Raw genomic sequence first — 21,227 nt, 5'->3', positions numbered from 1 at the left:
TGTGATGGTCTTTATCTAAAACAGAAAGTCTGGAGCGTTTTAAAAACCAATGTCTTCATATTTAACACAGGTAAACCTACAATATTATGCTAATTAATTTATGTTAGTCACAAGGGATCTATATAATTCCTCTGAGGTTCCTAGAATAGTGAAATTTATCATAGAGATAGAAAGTGAAATGGTGGTTGCTAGGGGAGGAGAGAATGGGGAGAGTTAGTCTTTAGTAGGTACAGAGTTTCAGTTGGGGAAGATGAAAAAGTTCTGGAGATGGAAGGTAGTGATAATTGCACAACAGTGTGAATATACTTTATGCCTCAGAACCGTACACTTAAAAATGGTTGAATTGGTAAATTTTATGATACATATTTTACCGCCACAAACAAAACAAACCCTCCAATGTTTTGAGTTTCCAGTGCCTACAAGATTGCTTGCCTAAACGAGTTGATCATTCTCACATTATTATTATTATTATTATTATTATTATTATTATTATTATTATTTTAGAGAGAAGGAAAGAGTGCAGGGTGGGGACAGGGGCAGAGGGAGAAAGGGAGAGAGAGAGAATCTTAAGCAGGCTCCACGCTCAGTGTGGAGCCCACCTCAGGGCTAGTCCCACAACCCTGGGATCATAACCTGAGCCAGAATCAAGTCAGATACTTAACTGAGTGAGCCACCCAGGTACCCCATTCTCATATTGAATTACAAATAATGAACCCCTGCTCCCTAATACTCTACATTTGTATACTACTCTACAGTTAAATGTGTTTATATCTCATTCAGAACAGCCTTGAGAGGTAGGTAGACAGGAATAGATAAGGAAATTGATTCTAAGAGATTTGTTCCCAGTAAGTCAGAGACAGAGGTCAGTGTCTAGTTCAACATGGTCTAGTTTCAGAACCTTCATAGCCATAAATGAGGGAGTTTAAAACTTAAAAGTGGGTTTTTTTTTCTGAAGGTATATAGTTCCCTCAGCAGAGACCTCCTCCCTTTATTAGGGCACAGAGGCAGAACAGTTGAGATCTGCCCTCTTGACTTGCATGTGCTACCTGGGTTGTATTCAGGTTTTGATAGAGCATTTGGACCAAGAAGACTGATCATACCATCTGCAGTTTGACCAATTAAATTCTACATGCTCTTCTTATCCCCACCAAGGGAATTAGTTTTTCAAATATCATCATAGGATCAAAGGTAAACAAAGAGACTCACAATGAAGGGGAAAAATAAGGAAAACAGAATAAATGAAGCCAAGATAAATTTAGTACCAGAAGTTCCTGCTTTTTGCCAAGATTCAGTAGCAAATTCAACTCTGATCTTCCTGGTGGCCAGAGCAAGGTCTGGTCAAATTCAGTGTCTGTCATTCACTCCCGTGTTCTTTCAACTGGTGGTTTGTTCTCAGAAGACACACATGTATCTCTGGCTCTAATGTCTGAAGAAAATAGAGCTCATCTTAAACATTGGATGACATTAGTGGTTGCTATAGTAAACTTGATGGTAAGCTCTTTGTCTGGTTTGTTTCTATTTAACTTATACCTGGCACCAGTGATTGGTTCATACTGAATACTTACTATGGACTTGCTGAATGAATAAGAAATGATTGCTCCCTTTAGGATCTCATGTAAAACTTGAACAATGGACAGTCATTTTGATGTTCAGCAAATACTGAATACTTGTAGATACTTGGTCCTGTGCTGGGCTCCTAGGAAAATAAAGATGTAAATAAATTATGGCTTTATTTGGGCAGCCTGGGTGGCTCAGTCAGTTAAGCCGCTGACTTCAGCTCAGGTTGTGATCTCACAGTTTGTGGGTTCGAGCCCCACATCAGGCTCTGTGCTGATAGCTCAGAGCCTGGAGCCTGCTCGGATTCTGTGTCTCCCCCTCTCTCTGACCCTGCACCACTTACACTGTGTGTGTGTGTCTCTCTCTCTCTCTCGAAAATAAATAAACATTAAAAATTATTTTTAAAAAATTATGGCTTTATCTTCAAGGAGTATTTCTTTAAAAGCTGATTTTTAAATCTTTTTTGGAAGTATTTTTAAAATGCTTTGTGAGGATTATGGGAGCTCAGAGGAGAGAGATCATCATAGGCTTGGCTGTTTTGTTTTCCCATTGGTAGGGTGGTTGTGAAATTAAAAGAGTTAACATATGTAGAGCTCTAAGAAAAATTCCTGGCTCATGGGAAGCATTCCACAAATATTAGCTAATAATAATATTTAGGGAAGACATCCTAGAGAAAAGAGTACATGGAGTTAGGCTCTTTATATCCCTGTGCTTGACTCTATCAAAGCATGGGGATGTCTTTATTTGACTCTTTATGTTTCCCTTCTCTGCTAGCTCCAGGGTCCTTAAGAGCATACTTTATACTCATCTCTATATTCTTTTTTTTTTTTTTAACATTTTAATTCATTTTTGAGAGACACAGAGTGCGAGTTGGGGTGGGGCAGAGAGAGAGGGAAACCCAGAATCCGAAGCAGGCTCCAGGCTCTGAGTGTTCAACAAAGATCCCGATGCGGGACTTGAATCCATGAACCGCAAGATCATGAACCGAATTTGGACACTTAACCGAAGGAGTCACCCAGGTGCCCCTAATCTCTATATCCTTAATGCTGGTTACTGGGCCTGGTATAACATAAACACCAAGTGAAGGTTTGTTGACTGAAGGAAGAAAGCAACCAAGCATATTGGGAGCCAAGCAAAGCAGGCTTGCTCCTTGAACAGCTGAGGAAGTTCTAAAGACATGCTTTCTGAGAGCCTTACTTGGCTCTAAATTACATCTGACCGCATATTCTGCTAGCTGTCCTGTTACTTTTCCTCCATGTTCCTCCATTCCTTACTGCCTTTATACCCTTCTGGGACTACTGCTGACCCTCTAAGCAAATGAACTAATGGTTGGTGGGTAGTTTACAGCAGTTGTCATCTCGGATCATATTGATTTCCAGTTGTTGACTGCTCATCTTTGCCTTTGCTTTTTCAAAAATGAATGCCATCTTTCATTGCTTACCTAGAAGCTCCTTACTTTCTCCTCTTTGAGTCCTGTATACAGAGTTTCTAAATCCTATTAGTTATGACTGTAAAATAATTTCTATGTTCTTTCCTTCTTTTGTCTTTCCACTTTTCCTTTTTAGTTGTTTCTTGTCTGTCAGTTCATCCTCCATCTTCTCATGAATGTCATTCTAAAACACAAATATGATATGCCACTTTGTTGCTTTAATTTTTCATGGCTTCGTATTTATCTTCATAGCAGTTCTTTAGATTATATGGTAGTATTTCCATGTTATAGATGAGGAGATAATAGCCTCCTGTAACAGATGGCCTCAAGGTGAAATTAATACTCCTCTTCGTCTAATTACCCTTCTAAAACCTTAGACTCAGGAAGAGGACAGTCCAAAGTCCTGGGTGGGTCCAAACCACTGAAAATCAAATGTGATGAGGATGTTTCCCCAGATACAATAGTGGTAAAATCAACATTTGTTAAATGTTTACATGTACTCCAGCAAAACATGTATTGTCTTAGTTAGTCCTCCCAACAATCCTAGGATATGGTTAAGACTCATATTTCCACTCTGCAAAAGAGGAAACTGAAATTAAGTGTGCTATACAAGGCCTTATATGTGCTATGACTTAATAGCCTATGTTCTTAACTATTATATGAAGTTTGTAGATAGCACTTTGCACATGTTGCTTCCCTAGGAAAGATCATAAATTTATGTGCTATAAACTTGCCGTTGAGAATTGCCAGGCTAGTGGGCTTTGTGGGTTTACTTCAAACAACTAACATACTCTGGTGGAACACTTGGACTGAATAGGTACTTCAATGAATACCTTTATTTCTTTCGATTTCCATAGTATCCTGTGTCTCATGACAGATCAATATAAAATGCCACGTCAGACTTATGACCAGCAAAAAGGGGAAAGAGGAGCTTTATTGGGACTATTTATTTAGCTGTCTTGTTCATTTGTTTTTCTTCCCATCTAATTGTTCATCTGTCCATGCAGAGAATGATATCAAGGAGAGATGGTAGAAAGCCTCTAGTGTAAAGTTGGAGACCTGGGTTTTGTTAAAGACCTAGTCCATGAACCTGACTTGCCATGTATTTCTAGGGTAGTCCCTTCTTTTCTCTGTGCCTCAGTTTTTTTTTTCTTCTAAAAAAATAAATAAATAAAAGTATTGAATGCCATGACCATACACCTCTTCCAGCTGGCTCTCTGCAGCTAGATGTCATAGGTAATATGGCAGTTGTGCTTTTGAAAAGTAGCACTGGTACTTTTACAGGCCTATTCTAAGAAGATGGAATCTGACTTATATATTTGCATTGCAAATCTAGCCTCTTGTAAGTAACCTTTAAACAGGGGCTCTGATTTATAGCCTCTGTAGAAATGTGTATGACTGTTTCTTATAGCTTGGGATGTTACATAGCAAGTCTGCCTATAGCAATCTATTTCCGGCAAATTATAACTTTGCTTCAGAGATGTGTGATAATTTAAGGTCATTGTATTATGCAGTTGTGAAACTGCGGTATGCAATCAATATGTTCAGCAAATAGTTTGCAAGCACATACTGTGTTCCTGACTTTGTGCCAGGTATTAGGAATAAAACTCTGATAAGACAAATCTCTGCTTTCATGGGCTTGGCAGGAGTTGGGAGTGTGAAATACGTATGTTAGAGTGTGATAAATACTATAGAAGCTTCCCAGTGAAAGTGACATCTAATTGAGCTCTGAAGAGAAGAGTAGGAATTATCCAGATTAAGAGATGGGTAGATCAGGGAGAACCCCTGAATGATGGAGAAGGATGGTATTTCAGGTACAGCGAACAGCCACATGGAAAGGCTCAGAGGCAAGAGAGTATGGCATGTTCAGGGGAACTCAGAAAAGATAGTATCTTCTGGATTATGAAGTGTGAAGGCAGGAAAAGGCTATTTTAAGATTACAGCCATTTTAGGTATCCCATCTGGATTGTGAAATAGCATGATGTCATGGAAAAGACTAGATTTGGGATCTGAAGACTCAGGTTTTAGTCCTTGGCTTGTCACTAGCTATCTATGGGATCTTGAACAAGTTATTTAACTTCTTTAATTCTTGGTAATTGTTAATTCTTGCACCATCTTTTTAAGCTATAAAACTGCTACACTATTAAAGCTTTTCATAATCCTTCTGCAAAGCAAAAATGACATTCTTGCTCTGTTTTAAAAGCTTTTAGTAAGCACTTTTACTATAGTAATTTTTATATGCAGGTGTTTCCCCATTAAAAGATGAGCTCTTTTAAGGGCAGAGAAATGACACAAAGTAAGTCCCAACTACTTGTGAGGTGTAATGGATACTTGGATTCTATATTAAGGAAGATTCCCTCTGAAATGTGTTTGCCTTTAGGAAAGAAAAAACCTTGAGAAGAAATTTTGTATTATTTGTAAGCATGTGACTTGACAATTTTGTCGTGTTTTTGATTAGCAAAACAGCCAGTTTCTTTTTTTTTTTAATATAACTTATTGTCAGGTTGGCTAACATACAGTGTATATAGTGTGCTCTTGGTTTTGGGGGTAGATTTCTGTGATTCATTGCTTACATTAAAAAACCACTTTCTTAAAGCTGTTTCAGTGGACTGAATGCTCTGGTGGTTAGAATGTGACATTTTGCAGATGAGCATCAGTTACAGGCAGGCACAAGAGGTGGTTGTTGAGGTTTTACATGAAAAGAGCTTTCTGTTAACAGTGGAAACCTTTTTGATATTGAGATCCTCTTAGCAGATCCTAGAAATCAGAGTTCTCCTCCATTTGACCTTTAAAATTGAAACATTTTCTAAGATGAAATGATATATACAGAACTGTAAAATGTGGAAATCAGATGGGCAGTTTGATTACATTTGTCAGACAGTATAAAGAAGCAGACAGCTGCTATAAAAATTGGCTTTCCTTGTGTATCAACATACTGATAGAATTAAGGGGAAAACCCACTGAAATGGACTTTACTTAAATTTGTTTGGTCAGAAGAAGTTAATGTGATATTAAGCTGTTGAATTCCCATAAAAGGTTTCTTTTTACTTACCCATTAATTCATTCATCTTGACTAATCAATAAATGTTTACTGAGCACCCTCCTTTATACTGGGCCCTTTTCTAGAAATTTAGGAGTGAATAAAACAGGATCCCTAGACCTCTTGGTGCTTCAAATGTAGCAGGAAGAAAAGAATTGTGCAAGCAAATTACAGCTGCAATGTGTTTATAACAGAAGTTCAGAGAGCTCTGGGATCATTAAATGGCCTGTAGTCATTCCTGATCACTGGCCTTCTGAGATTCTTCATAAGAACTATGTAGGCACAATGAGAAATGGATATAGGATGATAATATCTTGGCATGTTTTCACTTAGATTCTGTTCTCCAATCTTTCAAAACTGCTTGACATCCTGCCTTGCTTGCTCATGGCTTAATTTCATGAATGCCTTTTCTTCTATTTCTGTAGAATTCCTGTCAACATTCAAAACAGATCAAATGACACAGTTTTTAAAAATCTTCAATATCTTTCCCTCTAATTAAATAGAACTAGGGTCAGCGATAACAGTCTAAAATAACAATGGTTTGGAAATACAGGGTTTTATTCTCTCATATAAAATAAGTACACAGGTAGGCCGTCCAGGCCTGACCTGATTGTTTCAGGGACCCAGGCTCCCTCTGCCATCCTTGATTTGGATTTCTGTTCTGAAGGTTACATCATGGAAGAGAAGGCTGATGAGCTCCAATCATAATGTCCTAATTCTAGATAGCAGGAAGGAGAAAGTGGGGTACCTCCCCCAGATAACACCATTCCCTCTAAGTAGCCTTTAACAGAAGGCTAACGATACTTCAGTTGTATCTCATTGAGCAAAACTAATCATGTAGCCACACCTAACTATAGGAGGGCCTGGGAATTAGAATCCTTTAACTGAGTGTTTTGCCACCTAGTGGTAGTTATAGTGTTCCTTTCCTGGTTACCATCCTTTAGTTATTCTAAGCACTCAGTGTAATAACAGTACTATATTGCTTTTAATTGTCCATTTCTGTGTATGTTTCTGTCTTATAAATACCTCAGGAATGGAAATCGTGTCCTGTTATCTCTGTAACACTTTGCGCCGAGCCTGGCACAGGAGGTATCTTCATGTGTATAAAATGAAGGTGTTGAACTAAATGACAGTTACTTTTACCTTGTTAAAAAAAACCCTGTAACTACTTCTTGAAACACCAATTTGTATTTTTAAACCACTTTACTGAGATATAACTTAGATATGATAATATTCACCCATAAGTATACAATTCAGTGCTTTTTAGTAAATTTACAGAATTGTGCAACTATCACTAAAATCCAGTATTAGGCTATTTTTATTACCCCATAGAGATCTCTTGCTCCCGTGTGCTCTCATTCCCATTCCTACTCCAAATCTCGGGTAACCAAAGATCTAATGTCTGCGTCCATCAATTTGCCTTTTCTGAACATTTTATATAAATAGAATCATACAGTATGTGGTCTTTTGCTCCAGCTGCTCTTATTGCATGGTATTTTCAAGGTTAATTCGTGTTGTGATATGTATCATTGGTTTGTTCCTTTTTCTTGCTGATATTTTCTTTGTTGTTTTGGGAATTAAATATGTATCTTAATTTATTACAAATTATTGTTATTTATTACAATCTGCTTCACATATAATCTACTCAGGTAAAAACTAAATGAATTTCAATAAAATATAGAAACTTTGTTTCAGTATAATTCTATTTCCCCTCACCTTTACTTGTTTTTATCTAAATCAAATCCTTATATATAATATGCCCAATAATACAGTTTTAGAGTTATTGTTTTATATACTGTCTTTTAAATCTATTAAGAGAACAAGAAAAGTATTTATATTCTTATATTTACCTACGTAATCATCTTTACAGGTGTTCTTTATTTTTTTTTTATATGGATTTTTTTTTTAATGTTTTATTTATTTTTGATACAGAGAGAGACAGAGCATGAGAGGGGTAAGGGCAGAGAGAGAGGGAGACACAGAATCAGAAGCAGGCTCCAGGCTCTGAGCTAGCTGTTACCACAGAGCCTGATGCGGGGCTCGAACCCACGAATGTGAGATCTGACCTGAGCTGAAGTCGGAGGCTTAACCGACTGAGCCACCCAGGCGCCCCTATATGGATTTGAATTACTCTCTGGTACCATTTCCTTTCAACATGATAGCCTCAGTATTTCTTTAGTATTTTTAGAAAGGCAGGTTGCTACCAGCGAATTACCTCAGTCATTATTTATATGGGAATGCCTTTATTTTTGCCTTCAGTTTTGAATGATAGTTTTGTTGGGGTTATAAATCTTTTTTTTTTTTTCACGCATGCAAAAGCAAAGGGCTTTATTATGGGTTTAGGCTCGCCAGGGCCTAAACTCGGGCTCACAGACTTTACCAGCGTGGTGGATCCATGCTGAGAGCCTATAAATCTTTTTTTTAAAGGAGGATATTTAATTTAAAAATTTTTAATGTTTATTTTTGAGACAGCACATGTGTGCACACGCAAGCAGAGGAGGGGGAGAGAGGGAGAGGGAGAGAAAAGGAGAGAGAGAGAGGGAGACAGAATCTGAAGCAAGCTCCAGGCTCTGAGCTGTCAGTGCAGAGCCCAACATTATGTTCAAACTCACAAACTGCTAAATCATGACTTGAGCTGAAGTCAGACATTTAACCCACTTAGCCATCCAGCTACCCATATTTTTTATTTGTATTTAATTTTTGAGTAAAGTTGACACATAGTGTTAGATGTTTTAAGTATACAACTTAGTGATTTGATAAGTTTATACATTATACTATGTTCACCCAAGTATAGCTATCATCTGTCCCATTATAATGCTATTACATTATCATTGACTGTATTCCTCATGCTCTGCTTTATATTCCCATGACTTACTTATTCTATAACTGGAGGCCTGTATCTCCCTCTCTTCTCCACACCCTTTTGCCTGGCCCCTCTAGCGCCCTCCCCTCTATTTTCTGTGTTTATAGCCCTGATTCTGCTTTCTGTTTATTCATTTTTTTATAGATTCCATTTATAAATGAAATTATGTGGTATTTGTCTTTCTCAGTCTGCCTTATTTCACTTAGCATAATACCTTCTAGGTCCATCCATGTTGTCTCAAATGGCATGATCTCACCCCTTTTTGTGGCTGGGTAGTATTCCATTGTATGTGTATATATGTTTTCTTTATCCCTTTGTCTATTTATGGACACTTAGGTTGTTTTCATGTCTTGGCTAGTATAAATAATGCTACAGTAAACATAGGGGTGTGTATATCTTTTTGAGTTAGTATTTTCATTTTTCTTGAGTAAACACCGAATAGTGGAATTATATATCTTTATATATAATTGGATCATATATCTCTAATTTTTTGAGGAACCTCCATACTGTTTTCCACAGTGGTTGTACCAGTTTACATTACCACCAGCAATGCATGGGAGTTCCTTTTTCTCCACATGCTTAACAACATTTGTTGTTTCTTGTCTTCCTGATTTTAGGCATTCATACAGACATTGAGATGTTACCTCATTGTGGTTTTGATTTGCATTTTCCTGTCGATGAGTGATACTGAGCTTTTCATGTATCTTGTACCTGTTGGCCATCTGTATGTCTTCTTTGGAAAAATGTCTATTCAGGACCTCTGCCCATTTTTTAATCAGATTTTTATTTTGCTTTCTTTTTCTTTTTTTGGTGTTGAGTTATATAAGTTCTTTTTTAAAAAAATTTAATGTTTATTTATTTTTAATTTTTTAGTGTTTATTTTTGAGAGAGACAGAGCATGTGTGGGGGAGGGGCAGGGACAGAGAGGGAGACACAGAATCTGAAACAGGCTCCAGGCTCTGAGCTGTCAGCACAGAGCCCAACGCAGGACTCAAACTCTGGAACAGTAAAAGATCATGCCCTGAGCAGAAATCAGACGCTTAACCAACTGGGCCACCCAGGTGCCCTATAATGTTTGTATATTTTTGAGAGAGAGAATGAGTGGGAAAGGGGCCGAGAGAGAGGGAGATACAGAGTTTGAAGCAGGCTCCAGGCTCTGAATTGTCAGCACAGAGCTTGAATTCATGAACTGTGAGATCATGACTTGAGCTGAAGTCGGATGCTTAACCCACTGAGCCACCTAGGCATCCCAAGTTGTGTGAGTTCTTTATATTTTGGGTATCAGACCCTGATCAGATACATCATTTGAAAGTATCTTCTCCCATTCAGTAGGTTGTCTTTTCGTTTTGTTGATGGTTTCTTTCACTGTGCAGAAGCTTTTTATTTTGATGTAGTCCCAATAGTTTATTTTTGCTTTTTGTTTCCCTTGCCTTAGGAAACATATCTATAAAAATGTTAGTATGGCTGATATTAGAGACATTACTGTCTGTGTTCTCCTCCAGGATTTTTATGGTTTGAAGTCTTAACACTTAGGTCTTTAATTTGTTTTGAGTTTATTTTTGTGCATGGTGTTCAGAAGTGGTCCAGTTTCCTTCTCTTACATGTAGCTATCCAGTCTTTCCACCACCATTTATTGAAAAGACTATATTTTAGCCATTGTATATTCTTGCCATCTTGTCATAGATTAATTGACCATCAAATGTGGGTTTATTTCTGTGGTCTTTGTCCTGTTCCATTGATCTGTGTGTCTATTTTTTGTGCCAATATCATACTGTTTTGATGAGTACAGCTTTGTAGTGTATATTGAAATCTGGAATTGTGATATGTCCAGCTTTGTTCTTTCTCAGGATTGCTTTGGCTGTTCAGGCTCTTGTCTGGTTCCAAGGGGGTTATAAACTTGATTAATATGTTTATTTTTTTTCTTTTAGCACATTTTACATATCATTCCACTGCCTATAGCCCTCCATTATTTCTGATGAGAAGTGAGCTGTTAATCTTGTTCCATTTTGTCTGATAGATTGTTTTCTCTTGCCACTTTCAAAAATTTCTCTTCGGCTTTCCACAGATTTTACTATGATGTATACAGGTATGGATATTTTTTGTGTTTTGCCAACTTGGAGTTTATTATCTATCTTAAATGTGTAGTTTAATTTTTTTTTTAACTTGAGGGAGATAGAGCAAGCTTGAGCAGGGGAGAGGAGCAGGGGGAGAGAGAGTGAGAAAATCCCAAGCAGGCTCCATGTCCAGTGCAGACAGAGCCAGATGCTGGGCTTGATCTCACGACCCTGGGGTCATGACCTGAGCGGAAATCAAGAGCTAGACGCTCAGCCACTGAGCCAGCAAGGCACCCCTAATGTTTATTTTTAAAATCAAATTTGGGAAGCTTTTAGCTATTATGCCTTCAAATATTTTCTGCTCATTTTTTTTTTCTCTTTCTGGAACTTTCATTACTTAATTGTTGGTTTGATTGATAGTTTTCCACAGGTCACTCACTTGGTTTATTTTTATTTTTGTTTTTCAGCTTGTATAGTCTATATTGATCTGTTTTTGAAGTTTGATTTTTTTTTCTGCCAGCCCAGATTTGTTTTGAATCCTTCTTGAATATTTTATTTCAGAATACAGTTTCCATTTGGTTCTTCTTATTTTTATAATTTCTATATATTGATATTCTCTATTTGATGAGTTATCATCATACTTTCATTTAATTATTTAAATATGGTTTCCTTTTGTTCTTTTTTAACATTATTTATAATAGCTGTTTTGAAATACTTATCTGCAGATTTCAGTATCTGGGCTCCCTTGAGTCAGTATCTTTGTTCTTTTTTTTTCTTTCTTTCTTTCTTGGTAGATGGGGCACACTTCACTGTTTCTTTACATGACTCATGATTTTTTTGTTTTTGGATGAAAACTGCATGTTTTAGATAATATATTAGCAACTTTTGATTCAGATTCTTCCCCCTTGGAGTTTGGGGGAGATATTGTTGCTGGGTGTTTATGTTTATTTAGTGTCTTAGGCTCTTCTGTAGTGTCTGTCTTTTCTGCAGTGTGTGACTACTGATGCCTTTTTTTTTTCTTAACATGAATATTTAGTTATTTACCATGAAGGTAGTTTACCATGAAGGTAGTCACAGTTTTAAAACTATTGTTTTAATTTTTAAACTTGGCCTCTTAAAAGTCACCCCTGGATCAGTGTAGCTTAGTGGTCAATGATTGGCTTAACCCCTAGGCCAGGAAATTTTCTGCCATGTGCTAATGGATTTGTTTGTTATTTGGGGAATGCATTCAAATTTCAGGCAACTTACAGTTCTGTACCAGCCTTTACTTTCAGTGTGTTCAAGGCCTTACATTCACAGTCAGTAGATAGCTTGGACCTTCTCTTAATCAAGACCCATTATCGCTGTTGGGTTCCCTAGTATACCCTTTTAAATTTCTGGTTTATCTGCTCTCTTGCCTGCCCTACCTAGTATTCTGACCTTAGTCTAGCTCCAGTAGTGGCCTTCCTGGATTATTGTTCCCCAGATTGGTGCTCTATTGATGCTGGGCAATATCCTGAGCTGATTTTCTCTGCTCAGCTTCACACTAAATCAGCCCACTCTGGCTCCAGTTATCTCTTGGCCTGGTCTGGGCTGCTCTGACAGAATTACTCTCAGGGAGCCGGGGGTTGGGAGAGAGGGCCAGCTCTAGGCTAAAATGCCACAGATTCTCACTGTTCTTAGTATTGTGTATTGTTCAATAATTTTTCCTGAATAATACTTTCTCAATTTGATATACGCCTTTGGTTAATTTTCAGAGGCCTGAATTGGTTGTTTTGACAATTTTATCTAGTTTTATTGTTGCTTTTTGGGGAGAAGGTTTGCTAAGCAATTTAAGCATTGCAGAATTTCTGTCTCCTTGTATTATTTTTGGCATCTTTATTTTTATTGAACTTTAAAAATTCCCCAGGTAGACAATAACCTTTTTTGGGCAGACACCATCTTTCTCTTTTCTGTATAGTATCCATCCAAAGTGCATTAAGCATTTGAGTTTTCATTTCTTTATCTGTCAGATGAAGTTAATTTGCATTGCTTACCTCAAAGTATCAAGTGAAATAGGAGTTAAAATTTTCATAAACTATGAACACTTTGCAAATGGTAAAATTCTTTGAAAACTTAAAATACTTTGCAAGCTATAACACTAATTTTTAATGTTGCAACCTATTGTGCATGTCGTACTTCCAAATATTCATCCTGAATCCATGGGCTTTTTTTTCCCTTGTCATTTTATGCTTATAGGTTTTGCTGTTGGTTTGAAAGAAGTAGTTAATGTGTTTTTTTGGGAGCAGCAACAGGCCACTTGCAGAACAGTCTGAGTATGGAAGCTAGCTCCACCAGGAGGGAAGTGTCTAGGACCTCTGTTTTCTCTCTCACACGTTATTCCACTGTCTGTCTCACCACTGCTTGTTCTGTAGTTAGAGAGGTGAACTATCAGTGGAGGTTTCTGTGGACAGTAGAAATAAATACTGGGGAGATGTGGAGCCAAGTAGTTCACTGGGATATGCCAGGAAGTGGCAAGCCCTTTAATGCTTTTTTTCAGAGTTGTGTTTTGGAGAAGCATGAAGGATGGTTCATTATTCATTCAGCTACTATGTTATTTAGTGTCCATTCTGTGCTGGGTAATATTTTGGGTACTGAGGACAAAATACTTGGGAGAGAATAAATAGGCAAGAAAATATATCAGGTAGTGGTAGGTGTCAATAGAAAAGGTAAAATAGGATAGTGGGACAGAGAATACCATCATTTGGAGGAACTATTTTAGGTAGGTAGGTGGGTTAAGGTAAGGGAGTCATTTCTAGTAAGGTGACATTTGAGCAGAGACATGATTGAAGTGAGGGAGTATACTATTTGATATCTGGGGGAAGGGCATTCTGGGTGTGGGGAAGAGGAAGTGCAAAGATCCTGAGGTGTAAGCATGTGTGCAGTGTTCAGGGAACAAAGAGGTCATTGTGATTGGAGTGGAGAAAGCAAGGGAATAGTAGTAGGAGTTGCAGTCAGAGATGTGGGCATGTGAGGTCAGATCATAGAAGGCCTTGTAGACTTTTAGATGGATTTTGGATTCTATTCTGAATAAGATGAGAAGGAAGCTATTGCACAGTTGTGTTTGTTGGCACAAGAAATTTAAACTTGCTGTGGTTCAGCCCCAGGAAGTAGGGGCAACTGCATACTTGGCTCTGGAGGATAGCTAGGCAGGATGTGCACAGTGGGCACTGATCTTTCTCACTTAAGTGAAATCAGGTCGGATGGGTAGTGTATGGCAGCTGAAATTATAGAAGTCAGACAGGCAGTGCTTTTATTCTCTTGTAATTGGCTGTGTGTGTCAGGCAGGGACCCAGCAGGGAAATATGAACTGCCTCCATGAGAAGGATCCATCAGGGTCACAAGGGATCCTGTTTAAGGGAAGGGCTCAGGGCCTGCCATTACAGAGGAGAATCTAGAGCTGGGTTTGGGAGACTGGGAACTTCATCCAGCATGTTGGAAGTAGCTTGGCATTGGAATCAGACAGACTTGGGTATGAAACTGACCTTTCTGAATTCTTAGTAATGAGACTTTGTATAGTTTGCTTTATTTCTCTGGACTTAGGTTTTTGTTCACTGTATTATAGATAAATAAACTTATTTTGCAAGATCACTGTGACCTTTTAAGACTTATAGGGACTTATTAAGATTAAGTCCATAGAATAGTGCCTGTCACGTGATAGATGTTCAATAAATAGTAGCTGCCGGTATAATAGAGGTGATATTTATAATATTGGTAATGGTTAATCCCTACACAATGCCCATTGTGTATCCACTATTGCAAGTAGTATTCTTAGGTATTGCAAATTTAAGTCCAAATCCAAATTTGGTTTTTACTTCCCAGACATGCTCCCTTCATAGTTCTCATCCCAGTAAGTGGTTATTTTTATTATTCCAATTTCTCAAGTTAGCTTTGGAGTAACCTTTAATGTCTTGCTCCTTCTCATACTCCATATTCAATCCATTAGTAATTTCTGTCAGCCTGTTCTTCAAAATATATCCAAAATATTACTACTTTCTACCACCACTGTCACCACTGCTACGACCCTATTTCAAGCCACATTATCTTTCATCTGGATTATTTCAAATAGCATTTTGACTAATTTTCTTTTTTCTCCACTTGCCTTCCTGCCATCTGATCTCAGCTCAGCAGTCAAAGTAATCTTAAAATGAAGTCAAATCATGTCACTCTTCTGCACAAAATAGTCTAGTGTCTTCTTACCCCATTTTGAATAAAAAACAAAGTCCTTATATTGGGCTACAAAGCTCTGCATGATTTGACCCTTATGACCTGTCTAGTCTCACTTTCTACTCTTTCCCTTTCATTCTCTGCTTTCTAGCTAATATGGCCTCCATGGTGTTTCTCAAACGGTTCCACTTCAGGGCGTTTGCATTTGCTATTTCCTCTACTTGGACAGTTTCCTCTGAGCTGTATGGCTTGCTTCTTCAATTTATTCATTGCTTAGATGTCACTAAATGACACTTTCTCTAGCCCCCTCCCTTTAGCACTCCCTGTCTAACCTCAGTGGATTTCTCTACTGCATTTACCACTCTCTGATATACAATATATTTCACTTTTTAGAAAAATTTGTCTCTTCTTTCCCTCTTCCAACTCAGGTGCAAATAGGAATATTTGTTGTTTCTCTATCAAGTTTATGTGGGACAAATGGCATTTGGGAAAGAGAGTCTCAGGCATTGTCTTCAAACTATTTGGACTTCACAGTCTCCTTAGAAACATAAATACATAGATTCCTAAGCCCTATCCCATAGAGCATAGAAAATATTGTATACCATGTGAAAGAATTTGGATTTTATTCCCAAAGTCTTTGAGGAGAGTAACCTATCCAACCTTTGTTTTAATAATGAATATCAGGGGTGAGGTAGACTGGGTTAGAATGTGGAAAAATAGACCTCTTGGGACTATTGTAATAGTTTAGACAAGAGATGATGAAACTTAAAACAGGGACAGTAGGGCTTTTTGGGAGTTGATGATTGATTAGGTGTGAAAGAGTAGGTGAAATTTAGGATGACTTCCAAGTGTTTATCTTAGGTGCTAGGTGGATGGATTGTCTGTAACTGTGAGACAGACAATGCAGGATGAAAGAATGGGCCTGGGGAAAGAGGCTGAGTTTACTCTTGTGTATAGTGGCATTTGCATTGCTTAAGGAGTGATGAGGAAGAAATGTTCAGAAAGTAGAGTGTATGTGGGTGAGGACGTGTGGTTAAGTGTTACATTATAATAATTATTGTGAGAAAATGTGGATTTGGAAGTTATTAGGTTTCATGTGTCATGAGCTAATCTAGACAACCATTAATCTACATTTTGTCTCTATAGGTTTCCCTATTATGGAAATTTCATATAAATGGAATCATGTAATATGTGACCTTTTGTGACTGGCTTCTTTCACATAATACAATGTTTTCAAGATTCATTGATGTTGTGTCATGTATCAATACTCCTTCTCATTTTATCGCCAAATATTTCATTGTATGAATATACCACATTCCATTTATCCATTCACCAGTTGAACATTTAGGTTGTTTCCCTCTTTTTGTTTTTGTTTTGAGAAAGAGGGGTGGGGGAGGGGCAGAGAGAACCCCAAGCAGGCTTCACGCAGAGCTTGATATCAGTGAGATCATGACCTGAGCCGAAATCAAGAGTTGGATGCTTCACTGACTGAGCCACCCAGACCTCCCGTTTCCCTCTTAACTATCATGAATAATGCTCCTGTGAACATTCATGTGGACATGCGTTTTCATTTCTCTGTGGTGTATACCTAGGAGTGGCATTGCTGGATTATGTGGTAACCCTGTTTAATTCTTTGAGGAACTATCAGATTTATTTCTAAAGTGACTGGGTCATTTTACATTCCCACCAGCATTGTATGAGGGTTCCAGTTTCTTCACACCCTTGTCAACACTTTTTGTTATCTTTTTTATTATAGGCATCTAGTGTATAGAAGTGGTATCTCATTTGGGTTGATTTATCATTTATATAACTTCTTTGAAAAAAATGTGTGTTCAGATCCTTTGCCCATTTTTTGCCCATTTGGGTTATTGACCTTTTTATTATGAAGACGTTTTTTTTTAAAAAAAAAACATTTTTTAATGTTTATTTAATTTTGAGAGAGAGACAGACAGAGAGTGACTGGGGGAGAGGCAGGGAGAGAGGGAGACAGAATTCAAAGCAGGCTCCAGGCTGTGGGCTGTCAGCACAGAGCCCGACACAGGGCTTAAATTCGTGAACCGTGAGATCATGACCTATGCTGAAGTTGGGCACTTAACTGACTGAGCCACCCAGGCACCCCAAGATAAGAGATATACTTTAAATACAAATGTTTATATTTATATACAAATACAATACCTGGAGCACTTGAGTGGCTCAGTCAGTTAAGTGTCTGACTCTTGATTTCAGCTCAGGTCATGATCTCACAGTTTGTGTGTTCAAGCCCCATGTTAGTCTCTGCACTCTCTCTGTGCAGAGCCTGCTTGGAATTTTTGCTCTTCCCCCTTTCTCTCTGCGCCTCCCCCATTTGTGCTCTCGCTCTCTCAGAATTAAAAAAACTTAAAAAAAACAAAAACAAACCCTAAACCCCCTCTATCCTATACAGTCAACCCTTGAACAACATGTGTTTGGGCTGTGTGGGTCCACTCATACAGCAATTTTTTTATAGTACAATACTGTAAAAGTATTTTCCTTATGATTTGCTTAATGACATCTTTTTCTAGCTTGCTTTATTATAAAAATACAGTATGTAATACATATAGAAAATACATGTTATTTGAATGTCTGTATTCTTGGTTAGGCTTTCGGTCAACAATAGGGTCTTGGTAGTTAGGTTTTGGGGAAGTCAAAGTTATATGCAGATTTTGAACTGTACAGAGGTTTGGCACCCCTAACCCCTGCGTTGTTCAAGGGTCAATTGTATATGATCTGCAAATTTCTCTCCTTCTGTGCACTGTCTTTCATCTTCTTAGTGGTGTCTTTAGACACACAAATTTTTAGTTTTTATTAATCCAGTGTATTTTTTTGCCTTTGGTTGTTTGTGCTATTGGTGTCATATTTAAGAAACTATTGCCAATCCAAGGTTACAGAGGTTTATGCCTATATTTTTTTTCTTGTATGAGTTTTATATTTCAGCTCTTTCATTTAGGTCTCTGATCCATTTGGGGTGCTAGTCTTGACCCTGCCCTTACTTGCTTTGTGACCTTGGGCTGTTCATTGCCTTTTATCAGCCTCACTTTTTTCATCCATAAAGTAAACGTTGTTATGTATGTATATATAGAGTGACAGAAAACAAATCAGTGGTTGTCACGGGCTGGGATTCAGTGGAAGGGTATTGAATACAAAGATAAGAGAACTTTTTGGGGTGATGAGAATGCTTTATATTTTACTTGTGTTTGTATGACTACACATTTTCCAGGGGTCATAGAACTGTATACCCAAAAGGGGTAAATTTTACTATATGAAAATTATACCTCAGTAAATCTGTGTTTAAAAAAAATCTTACAACAATTTTACAAAGTATGTAATGTTCTTTTCCATTTTCAGGCTAGAGGAAACTGAAGTTCAGAAACGTTAGTGGCCTGTGGTCCCACATTTGATAGGTGGCAATTCCAGGATATGAATCTAAATCTGCCTGATCATAGAGCTTGTGATCTTCCTACTCATGTTTAGCCTTTCCCTGGAACTATGAAGAGTATATGGATTAAATTAAAAGGTTGACTTTCCCTTGAAAGCCAGGGACCCTCTTTTCATGTGAGCAGCTTCCCCAGAAGTTGCTGGCACATTCTTAATCCAGATTTTGAACCCATGGCATATCTACTTCCTGTCAGTCATCAGTTGGCTTGGAATTGATGCTGTTGTGGAGTGCTACCCAGGCAGGATCTCCTTTAGAGGCTGTGGCTCTCATTTTGGAGCAGGAGGAGACCATTTCCAAAGTTGTTGAGTTTCTTTGGTTATGAAAAGTAATTTCATACCTTGCTCAATCAGCAACATAGAGTTGCTCCTCCTTAGTAGGAGAATGACCAGATGTTTATAGGGCCAGTTGCACTGCTTAGCACTTGACCAGTCTTGCTTACCCCAGCTTATTTAGCAGAGAACTAGTTGGGTAGGAGAGAGATCTAAGACAGGAAAAGTGTACAAGTTGTCTTCTGTGTTGTTGCTGCCATCACATCATCACCATCATCATTTACATGCGTGTGCCGCCTGACAGTTGGTAGTGTATTTTGACATTCGGAGAACTGTCTTAATTCTCCCAGTACCCGTTAAGGAGAGTGCTTATATTTAGAGAGAGAATGTTACCTGGCTGTATTCTTAGAAAACTCTGGCTGCAAGGGTATATTCTCCTTAAATTGTGCTGAAATATATATATCCTGTAACTTTCATCCTCAAATTATTTTTCAGTTCGTTTACTGGTAGTAGTTTATTCTCTTGTGTTGGGGTTATTTGCCAGGGCTGCCCATTGGGTACCTTTCAGGAAGTTCTAGCCTCTGGAATTGACCAGTAGCATTTTCCTTTTTGCCTGTTTGACCATCCTGCATTCCTCTCCTTGGGAACCCATCTTTATTCCACTTCTCATTCCAGAACCCTGGGGAGACTTAATTAATTGCAGAGCAATTGTTATCAAGCCAGCTGTGGACTGCTTGTCTTGAATTTGACTTGTTTCCTATCCTGAGGTGCTATAAGAGAAGTTAATGACCTAAAAAATTGCCCATCTATCATGTGAGCCTAGTTAGGAGAGAATTGTTTGATTTTTATGAAGTGTAAATAATGTATTTGTAGAGACAAGTTTTTCAAACATGTATTGGCCTATGTGTCAGAGATGGTTCCCTAAACAAGGTGGGACAAATTGGCTGTAAAACAGAGTTTAATGACAGATTTTTCCATTAATCAGAATGGAGAATCTGCTTCATTAAGGTAATTAACAGACTACTTGTGCAGGTGATACTTATTGCACACAAATTTCCAAGTTTCTTTCTGTTGAATAAATTTTGAAAGAGATCTTGGCTGTGTTTCCTTGTCTTGTGTTAAAATTATCAATGGCGATAAATTTCTTTTTTTCCCCAAATCTGTTAGTAACTGGTATCTTGTCCTCTGCAGGTGCAGAGCATTTGTGAGACACTTACTGCTCTTCCTAATAGTCTGTGTGCTTATTGTTTGGCTCTTGCGCTCCCCTGGTGAACAGTAGAAGTGCATCCTTTCCCAACTCCTGGGCTGGCATCCGTAGAATTGGAAAAGACCTCAGGGAGCCTAAACTAATTGATTTTATGTCAGGACATTAGAGTCCAGAGAGGGGAAGTGACTTGACTTGACCATTGCCACAAAATATACTAGTGGCAGAGTCATCTGTGAGATAGCGGGTCTGGGTCTGAACTAAAAGCCAGAAGGCCTGGGTTGACATTAGGCAAGTTGTATCACCTCTCTGCTTCTCAGTATCTTCATCTGTATAATGAGAAACGTATATAGCATAGGGCCAGGTATAAACAAATGGCTTTTTGCTTCTTTGTGCTATACCGTGTTGTTCTCTGTGAGTATAAATTGAAGATTATAGAAGGGAAGCTGATGTCAGGGAAAATAAGCAATCAATAATCAGTGCTATTTTCTTGGTTTCTCTATAGGATCCTCAGTCTTCCACAATGAACCCTGTTTATAGCCCCGTGCAGCCTGGGGCTCCTTATGGCAACCCTAAGAACATGGCCTACACAGGTAAGTGGTGTGAGAATAGTTCTGATTTTGAAAAATGGTGGTTAAGGACATCACCAAATAACTTGCTGAATGACTTTTGGTATACTATGCCTCCAAAAGCCCTTATTATAAAGCTTGGAAGCTTGTAGAATAGAGATCTGTCTGGGCTTCAATGGAGATGGAAATGACATTCTTAAAACTAGGGATTATTGAATTGTCAACTAGGGGAAAGGAAGGGAAATAACATTTATTGAGTACCTACCATGGGCCTAGCCCTGTGATGCATACTGTCACCTACCATGTTTAATTTTAAACCAGTTCTTCATGGTACAGCTTCTTTTCACCATTTCACAGTTGAGAAAACCATAGTCACAGTAAGAGGCCATAAAACAAAAACAAAAAAGGATATTTGAGCTCAGGTCTGCTGATTCTGAAGGTTGATCTTTTTCCTGAACTGCATACCAAGCTGTTTCCTACTTCTCTCTTTGTGTACATTGTCCCTCTGTCTGGACTGCCATTGTCCCCCATAGCATCACCTTGTTCGTTAAGAAGTCAGCTCTGAGTCCAGACAGCACTCTTCCTGGAATCATTCTCTCCCTT

At 38.2% G+C, this 21,227-nt stretch overlaps 1 protein-coding gene across 2 annotated transcripts in view; it reads left to right on the top strand.

Annotated features, from left to right (window-relative positions):
• Nucleotides 1-21,227, top strand: part of FAM168A (family with sequence similarity 168 member A) — a 235,030-nt gene that overhangs the window by 151,347 nt on the left and 62,456 nt on the right. For both annotated transcript variants that reach the window (XM_029956481.1, XM_029956480.1), the window contains exon 6: nt 20,561-20,648. In XM_029956481.1, coding sequence (XP_029812341.1) covers nt 20,561-20,648 — 88 coding nt within the window. The remainder of the gene's footprint in view (nt 1-20,560; nt 20,649-21,227) is intronic.

This window comes from Suricata suricatta, chromosome 11 (assembly GCF_006229205.1).
Source record: "Suricata suricatta isolate VVHF042 chromosome 11, meerkat_22Aug2017_6uvM2_HiC, whole genome shotgun sequence".
In the NCBI taxonomy this organism is placed as follows: domain Eukaryota; kingdom Metazoa; phylum Chordata; class Mammalia; order Carnivora; family Herpestidae; genus Suricata; species Suricata suricatta.
The sequence above is the reverse complement of the archived record's forward strand: the minus strand, read 5'-3'. Positions and strand labels throughout refer to the sequence as shown.